We start from the raw sequence: 9,347 nt of genomic DNA, 5'->3' as shown, positions 1-9,347 counted from the left end.
GAAGTGTCTGCTGTCAAACCTAAGGACCTGAATTTGATCTCTGGGATCCATACAGTGAAAGGAGAATAAATTTAATTTCTGACACTGTGCTCTGATCTCCACACACACAAATTCAACATGCACACATAGGCAAGCAAGCAAATATACATACACATACAATGTAATAGTCATGCAGACATGTGAAACTAAGCATTTGAAAAAAAAAATCACTGAAAAAAGTAAGGCCTGACTATTTTTTAACTATTACATGGGAGAAAGAACAGAGGAAACATTTTGCAACAGTTTATACTATGGCAAGGAATTTTGGTTAATACCTCAAAAGCACAGGCAGTAAAACAAAAATTTAAAAAGACAAATAGGATGGCATCAAAGTAAAAAGCAAAACAAACATCAGAGGGAAGAAAAACTATAGAACAGGAGAAATGTGTGAAGGTTATACATCTGACAAGAGATTACTATCCAGACTGTATAAGAAACTGAACAGCAATAACCAAGTAATCCAGTTAGAAACATGGCAAGAGTTAACTAGATATTTAAAAGAAGATATGAAAACAGGCAAGGGGTACATAAGAGAGGAATGGAAATTGCATCTATAATAAAATATATCTCACCCAAATAGACTGGTGGTTATCAGAAAGACTAACAAAAGTAAGTGCTGCTGGCTGTATGATGGGAACTCAATTTCAGCAGAAATGCTCACTAACTGGTTCACTGGGGGTACTACGGGGTTCCTCAAAACAGGAAATTAGAGCTGTTGGATGGCTCAGCAGGTTAGAGTGCCTGCTGCCAAGACTGATGACTGGAGTGGAGGAAGACAATCCCCCAAGTTGTCCTCCCAGCCTCCCCCCCCCACCCCGATAGACAGATGTGCCCAGGTGCACACGCTGGGCGTGGTGAGGGGGAGAGAACACATGGTTAAGAACCCAACAAAATCATCTCAAAAAGAGGACATGGAATTAGAAGATTGGTGAGACACCAGCTCTTCCATGTTTATTCCATATCCAGTCACAACAGCCAAGACAGGGACTCAAGCTGGGTGTCCAACAACCGATGAACGGATGGAGATCTGAAATGCATGGGCAGTAAAAATATTTACTGACAAAAAGAAAATCCTGCCCGAGTTAACATGGAAGGTTCTAGGTAAAATGAAATGTTAGACACGGAAAGACCAACAATCTCACTGGTAAGTGGAATCTGAAAAGGTTCTCATGTAATTTGGAACAATGGTTGCCGCAGACCGGAGAGGGGATATGGAGGATGTGAGGAGAACTGAATAAACAGATGCTGTTATAATTGGATAAAAGAAACAAAGGTTTGACATTAAGTCATACATAATAGCGACTATAACTAACAATAATGTCTATTTGAAAATAGTTGGAAAGTAGATCTAGAAAGCTCTTAGCACAAAGAAATGGTAAATGTTTGAAGTGATAGATATACTAATTTCTCTATTATTACACATGTTATCAATAGCAGTCTATACATAATAATTGTGTCAGTTTTTTTTAAATCAACATTAACATTTTTTTTTAAAGATTTATTGGTTTGTTATGTATACCGTGTTCTGCTTGCATGTACACCTGTGCACCAGAAGAGGGCACCAGATCTCATTATAGATGGTTGTGAGCCGCTACATGGTTGCTGGGAATTGAATTCATGACCTTTGGAAGAGCAGCAAGTGCCCTTAACCTCAGAGCCATCATCTCTCCAGCCCCCATACAATTTCTTTTTTTTTTTTTTAATTTAGTAAAACTCTTACTTCCCTTATTTAGCAATACTTCCTTCTTTTTAAAATTTTACCATTCTATTTATATATATTTTCATATGAAGGAAAAAATTTGGTATTTACAAATCAGAAACTTTTTTTGTTTTTCTTTATATCAAACTTGCAACCATATAAACAACTCATGACTTTCTACACCTTGTAAATTTTCAGGACAGACCTGAGAACTTCTCTGCCTTTTAACTATCAATGATGGACTATGTGTGTGGTGGTTAAGTATTGGTACTCTCAGGAAAGAATGAGTGGAGTAACACTCGATCTTGATTGTCAGGTTGGTGAGATTTAGAAACACCAGGAAAACGGAGCCCCAAGGCGGGTCTCGGATAACTGAGGAGGGAATGCCCACTGCAACCTGGTGGTACCAGTCCCTGGGCTGGCTCCTGCGCTGGAAAGGGAGACAGCTAGCTGAGCAGTCCCATTATCACCCTGCTTCCTGACTGAAGATGCAATGCAACCTGCTGCCACAAGCTCCTGACACTATTACTTCTTTACCAGGATGGGCAGCTACCACCAAATGAGCCCAAACAAACACTTCTATAGATTGCTTTTGTCTGTTATTTTGTTTCTGCAATGAGAAAGCTGGGGGTTTGGAATAAGAGTCCACCTAACTGCTAAGTTATCAAGGAATTAATGTGACCTAAAGTAACAGGTTTGTTCTACTTCAACCTTCTCCCATTGGAGAGAAGGTGTAGTTAGTTGATCCCCATATTTTGGGTGAGTATCTGAAAGAGGCAAAGAAATGCTCTTTCTTAAAGTTTTCAGAGGATGCTAACTTGATTCTGGATTTCTAGCCTGAAGTGTGAGATATAAAACTGAAGTTTTAGATCATAGTTTATGGTGCTTAGTTATGCTAGTTGTAGGGTAGGGATGTAATATGACAGATCTGAAGTTCATCTTGATGATTTGGCTTTCTTTGAGGAAAATATTGGCTAAAATTAAAAGTTTCAATTTGTACCCAACTTTTTTTTTTTTTTTTAAAAACTGAATTATATACCATTTTACCATTTTATCCATTGGCAAAAAGTACACAATTCAATGGTGTAAAATATATTTGAAAGGGTGTTCACACATATTTTTAAGAGTCAGTTTTAGTTCCAGGCATTATCCAGTCAGGAAAAACAGAGTGTACTAAGTCTTGTAGTATAATCCATTCTGAAAGTATTTTTTGACAGTGTCTAGGGCTGAGTGCTTTTTTTTTTTTTCACCCTAGCAAAATAATATTTTGCCATATTTATACTGAAATTTTGAAAAGTAAAGGAAAAACAAAAGTAAAATGTAAATACACTACTAGGAAAAAAAACTCAAAATGATTTCTACTGATGAACACAATTTTTCACTTTCATAATTAAACTGTTTACCTTTTATGTTTTAGATGGTGAACTTTTAAATTATTAAATCTGTATAATAACAATAAACTCTTGGCCAACTCCATTTCCTCACAAATAGACTCAGCTTTTTTGTTTGTTTCTCAAACTTAACTTTCTCCTAGTCCTATGAGTTTCCTAAGACAAACTGTCAGTGTATGAAACTGCTACTTTTATCTATCATCCAGAAAATTTTACTTGATACTAGAATGAATTCTGAGATTCTTCTACACTGTAATAGTAGACAACTCTACTTATCATTCCAAGACTCCTAAAGTATGCTAAAAAATTCACAATATCAAAGTCTACATACTTTCTTATTAGTTCTCACTGTATACCTTAGTAACCTCAGAGACCTTTCATCTTTTCACTGCTGGACGAATTTTACAGCTTCTCTTTGGCATGTCTGAATTACTACCACTAAGCGCTTGGTACTGGGACAGCTGCTCTGATAACCAAGACGAATGTTCAGTGACTAAGGCATGGGCTCCTTAGATGGGTTGGACAGGGGGATGATTCACAACACAGGCAGGACCAAACAGAATTATATGTGATTGCATTACACTAAGAATGGTGCGCATTTTACAGCTTGAATGTTTTACCTCAACAAACTTTGTCTAATTTTCTATATCCTTTAGAATGAATACAATGAAGCATGATCATATGTGCTTTCTAACTTGAACAATTTTCTATTTAATACTTTTGGACCATAGCTATGCAAAGAACTGAAACCATGGAAAGCAAAACTGTGGGAACTAGGGTAGTAAAGTATAAATTCTAATTGTTAAAGTTTATGGAATTTGGGAGAGAAATATACTTATTGAACAAAATAACTGGAACACAAGCATCTAGTTTCATTATTTTTCAGTAATTTCAGTACTATATTTAGTAAAATATAACAATCCATGTAATCAAGAGACTTAGTTCATATTCATCATAGTCAGTTACATTTTAATGAATTACATTAGAGATGCAGTTCAGTGGTGGAGTGCTTGCTTAGTTAGTGCGTGTGAGGCCCCAATTCAAGACACAGTACAGAAAATGTAATTCACCAATATTTTTATGTATGCAGAAAGTTCTTTGTTCTGTTATTGATTTGTGAAAGTGCTAGTTATTTTCACATGAATAACTATAAAATGTTTTAAGTTATAGAGGGTTTGCCCATTTAGTCTATTATCTTCTTTAAAGTTTGAAAGAACCCGTTAGTGGGCATGTTTAGTCAATACTAAATCAAGTAGAATTTGCGTGTACCACAGAGAATAGAATAGCCTTGAAAGCTTATGATGTAAACGACTATTTTATCTCAACTTTAGTTTGAGATAAATGATTCATTTGGGCATACTTTCTCATCTTCCTCTTTTGAAACCAGGTAGGACTTCTTCTAACACTAGGATTATGGGAGGTGAGTACATAGTCTGGCTTAAAAGATTTAATACACCGTCAGAAATACTATCTATACATGTCTTCAAACACTCATTATTTTATCCTTCCTCAATTCCAGCCATCATTTCTTTTGTACTCTCTATTATTTAAGGACACAATGTGAATCCTCAGTGACTGGATGAGTAATAATATGGTCCATCTGGAGCAATACAAACCCCATATAACCATCAAACCAACTCTTGAGATTTTGGTATAAATGCGGATGATTAAACATTTTTGATACTTTGCTTTTGACGCTTTTGGGTTTTACTACGGTGAGCAAATGAGAAAACACATACACACACTTAAAAAAAAATTACTGAGCCAGACAAGGGTATTTAGCAATCATACAAAAATAGTTAAGAGGTGAATAATAACACTTTGTGAAAAGGACACGGAACTAAAAGAGCACATTTGCACGGTAATCTCATATTCCAGAAATACTGAAATGAATCTTAAAATGCCATGGCAACTGATTGTGGGTTCAATGCGTGCGACACATGTTTTTAGTCTAAGTAGAGGGGGCTTAGGGCCACAACCAGGGGAGAGCAGAGGGGGAGAAGGCAGCGATCTCCACTCCCCAAGCCCTGCAGACGCCTCAGCTTCATCTGCAAGGTCTGGCTGGGCTGCCTCCGGGCTCAGGCGAAGCGAGCCCGAGATCGCCGCGGAGAGCTGCCTGCGGGTCGCAGCGGACGAGGCACAGGAGCGCCCCGTCCCTGCCCGAGAGGGGACCCCGGTCACAGTCGGCCAGCGTCCCGCCGCCCACGCAGCTTCCTAAGCTACGTCCGGGTTCTCCGCGCCTCCCCGGGGGAAGCCGAGCCCACCTCGCCGCCGCACCCGGTCCGGAGCGGCTCGGCCGCGGCCACAGGCGGCGGGGCCCTGACGACGGGCTGCAGGCTCGGCGGGGGATTGCTTCTGCCTGGGGCCCGCCGAGGCGGCTGCGTCCGTGCCCCGCGCGCGCCCGCCCGCAGCCGCGTCCGCCCCGCCAGCCCCGCGCTCCTCCCGCGCGCCCAGGAGCGTTCCCCACTCGGTCCCACCGAGGCCGGGGCCCGGCTCCTGGCCCGAGCTCCCCGGCCCCTCCGCAGCCTGGAGCCCCGCTCGTCTCCTCCCCTCACTCTCCACGAGTCGCACGCCTCGGGGTGTAGCTCCGCCCCCCCGTCCCCGAGTCCCGCCCCCGCAGCCTCCCGAGCGTGTGCTCCCCTCCTTCCCCCGCCGCCGGTCTCTTGCCATCCAGGCGTCTCGCGGAGCCTCCGGGGTCCCGCCGGCCCACGGCCCCGCCGCCTCCGCGCTCGCCCGCAGCCGGGCCGCCGCTCCTCCCACCCCCTTCCCCCTCGGACCGCTGGTCGCGCGGCCCGGACTCCGCCCCCTCCGCGGACCCGCGCGCTCCCGGCGCGGCCTCTCCCCGCCCCCTCCCCGCGCCCCCCCCCTCCCCCCGCGGGGCCCCCGGGGGCTCGGCCCCCCCCTTCCCCGCCCGCCCCGCGCTCCCCGGGCGCCCTCGCTCGCGCGCTCTCCGAGGCGAGCGCGCTCCCGGCCGGCGCGCTCCGGGCTCCGGCTTCTCCCGGCTCCTGTCAGTGCGGTGACTGCGCTGGGAAACATGGCGACCGAGGGGATGATCCTCACCAACCACGACCATCAAATCCGCGTCGGAGTCCTCACAGGTAACCGGGGGCGGTGGGGGAAGGAGGTCTCGGGGAGCGCCGCGGCCGCTGTCCTCCGCCGGCCGGGGGCTGCTCGCCCCGTGGCGGTGCGGCCTCGGGAGGAGGGCAGGCTGAGGAGGGGGACCTGGGGGTGCGTTTTACAACCGGCGGAGGGGCTGCCGGGGATCGGGCTGTTCCTCCTGGGGTCCCCCGGGGAGCTGGGGCAGGACCTCCCTGGGGGTGCCGGGGTCCCCCGGCGCCCTCTCGGCCAAAGTCTCCGGCCCCCCGGGGGACCCGAGGGGCCGGTGCGGCGGGCGGGCGCTGCGGGGCTCGGCGCTGCCGGGGCCCCCGGCCGGCGGGATCCCGGCTCCGCAGTCTGAAGCACGCTGCCCGGGGTTGGCCGGGCGCCTCCTCCGCCGAGAGCTCTTCCGAGAGGGGGGAATCCCATCTCCACCCCCTTTGCTCCCCTCCCCCCCACACCACCACCACCACCACCACCACCACTACCCGGCGGGCCCCGTGGCACCTGCCTGACAGGACTCTGGGGTGTGTGTGTGGGGGGGGGGGGGTTCGGCCAAGGCGAAACTCTGCTCCGCCTCTGCTGCCCCTTCGCCGGCCGGCTGTCCCCCTCCCCGCGGCCGACGGGACACTCCTCGCCTCCTCCCCCCCACCGGGGGAGCCGGGTGAGAGGCTGTGGTCCGGACCCCCGGAAAGTGCCTTCCCTTCTGCCTTTTCCATTTGAGGGCCCTCCCTCTTCTGCCTGCCTCTTTGCCTTGGCGAGGACCGGCTGCTTCTCGTAGCCGGGAAATCCAGCTTCCCTCCCCCCCCCCCTTTTTTTTTAATCTTGAGAAGGATTCCCCTGCTTTTTTTCTTCTTCCCCTCCTTTTTGGGACCCTCCCCTCCCCTCCATCCTCACGCCCCGGTGGATGGTCCCGAGGCTGGTGAGGAGCGCACTTTTCCCGGGTCTCGTTTCCCTCCCTCGCGGAAGTCGTGTGTGCTCTGCATGTCTGATTCCGTGGCGTTGTATTTGGGTGATCTCCCCGAGTTTGGAGATAGGCATTTGCTGCAGGGCACGACTTACAAGGCGACTAGCAAGCCTGTTTGTAGGGGTTTCGGCTGTGGTTCTAGAGTTGGCGTGGTTCAAGTGTAATTGAATGGAGAAGCGGGGGTTAAGGAATTACATTTGGAGTGTGAGGCTTAGTGTGGAGTAAAGGAGATCCAAGACTTAGTGATGTGATTTCGGAAAAAGAAGCTATGTAGATGGGAATCCTAGTGTCTTCCCTACTTCATTTAAATTTTTCTTCTTTTTCTTCTTGTCGAATTCTGACAGGTTGAGATGGTGCCTGGGAAGAAACTAAATTGAATGAAACTTGCTTTTATTGTAAGGTAGAAACAAATCTTTGATTCTGCCAGTGGATACCGACTACAATGCTTAATTTAGCTGCTGACTTTTATGAAAAGGGGATACCCCCTGCTCTAGTTCCCCCCTTTTTAGTAACTGGATCTCCTCGCCATGATATATATTTGCAGAGGTTGAGAACAGTTTAATGAATTTTTCCAGAGTCAAAGCCTCTGGATTAAAGAAAGTAATCTAAATCAGTTGCAGGGAAGGACCCCCCTCCCGTCCCCCTATGAAACATGCAGATGATGTGCGTCTCTTCCTGCTTCACCTGTCTCCTTGTACGGTTGTAGCTTACAATTCTTAGAGTTGATCTTGTTGGTTTTTAAAAGAATCCGACAGTGTGATGTAAATGCGCATACCCTTTATCGTCTTTCAACTTTTAATTTTCGTCTCGTATATTTGGAAATTAATAGATGAGTGAAAGTGAAATTTTGTAGGAACCAAAATATGTCAGCTGTCTGTAGAAATTGAAAGGCCCTAGATGTTGAAAAGCTAAACTGTAGGGTTGTTTTTAAAGAGCATGCTTTATTTATTGATTCTTACGCTATATTTTTATTTTGTTAATTATCTTAATTTGGTCAGGTGACAGTACATAGTTATTGCGCAGAGTGCTTTGAAAGATGCAGCCCTTGTCTGTGGTCTGATAGGGATAACACTGATAAGTAAACAGACAAAAAGATGTATCATTTCTGTATAAAAGTTGTCTGAATGTAGTGCCTATGAATTTGGGGCATCGATGCTAAAGGGATTCAGTGTTTAAATTGATTAGCAGAAAATGTGATTACCTGAATGAAAATTTTAGTACATTTAATAGGGTCAAAAAGAACTGGCAGTTTAAAGGGGAATTGAAAGTCAGTGGCAGCAACCTTATAAATAAATATGTGATTGAAGATGAGGCTCTTGAGCAGAATAAGAATGCAGCAAACAGGCCTTGAGCAGCCCAGGTGGAAGAGGTAGGTGGCATAATGTCAAGGAGAGAGGATAAGGTTGGCAATGGAGTTAAAGACTATCCAGAGGAGCTAGCTCATGAGAATGAAGTACAGTAGTGTGGGAGGGAAAGTCTAAGGCCAGTCGTATGGGTGTAGTTGAAGAATGAAAAGAAGCTGTAGATTTAGATGAAATAGTAACAGGACAATAGAGTTTGATGATGGAATGGATATTTGAAATCAGAAGTAACTCTAGGGATTTTTCTGTTGAGGAATTATTGATATAAATACAGTATTGCTTACTATGATAGACCCTAAAAGCATGGAGAAAAATCAGTAGAAATAGCACTAGCTGTCAATCTGTGTATAGTTGATTTTATTACAAACTGCTTAATTTTATGGATTGACATTTTATGTGATCTTGAACAGTGTGAAAAACATCCTCTGAAAAATGAAGCTGTGTTGTTTCAGTTTGTGGACTTTAGAACAGTTATAGTGTAAGTGGTTCTTTCCTGAATTTTAGAGTAAATTAAAAGGCTACACTTGAAACTGTGATTCTTTCAAGTTATAATTTCTAGCTCTTTATTATCTAAATTAGCCTTAAACTATCCTGTTGCCTCCCTCCTTATCCCAGGTGCTGGATTATAGGCGTGCAATCACATCCAGCTAGTTTGTGGCTTTTTTTTTTTTCTTTTTCCTTTCCCTCCCTCCCTCCCTCCTTCTTTCCCTCCTTCCTTTTCTTCCTTCCTTCCTTCCTTTTCCCTCCCCTTCCTTCCTTCCTTCCTTCCTTCCTTCCTTCCTTCCTTCCTTCCT

At 45.5% G+C, this 9,347-nt stretch overlaps 1 protein-coding gene across 9 annotated transcripts in view; it reads left to right on the top strand.

Annotated features, from left to right (window-relative positions):
* The first annotated feature begins 6,024 nt into the window (after positions 1-6,024).
* Positions 6,025-9,347, top strand: part of Gphn (gephyrin) — a 437,068-nt gene continuing 433,745 nt past the window's right edge. For all 9 annotated transcript variants that reach the window (XM_055595378.1, XM_055595377.1, XM_055595376.1 and 6 more), the window contains exon 1: positions 6,025-6,227. In XM_055595378.1, coding sequence (XP_055451353.1) covers positions 6,164-6,227 — 64 coding nt within the window. In that variant the 5' untranslated portion in view covers positions 6,025-6,163. The remainder of the gene's footprint in view (positions 6,228-9,347) is intronic.

Source organism: Psammomys obesus, unplaced genomic scaffold (assembly GCF_907164565.1).
Source record: "Psammomys obesus unplaced genomic scaffold, mPsaObe1.curated_primary_1811, whole genome shotgun sequence".
Lineage (NCBI taxonomy): Eukaryota > Metazoa > Chordata > Mammalia > Rodentia > Muridae > Psammomys > Psammomys obesus.
The sequence above is the reverse complement of the archived record's forward strand: the minus strand, read 5'-3'. Positions and strand labels throughout refer to the sequence as shown.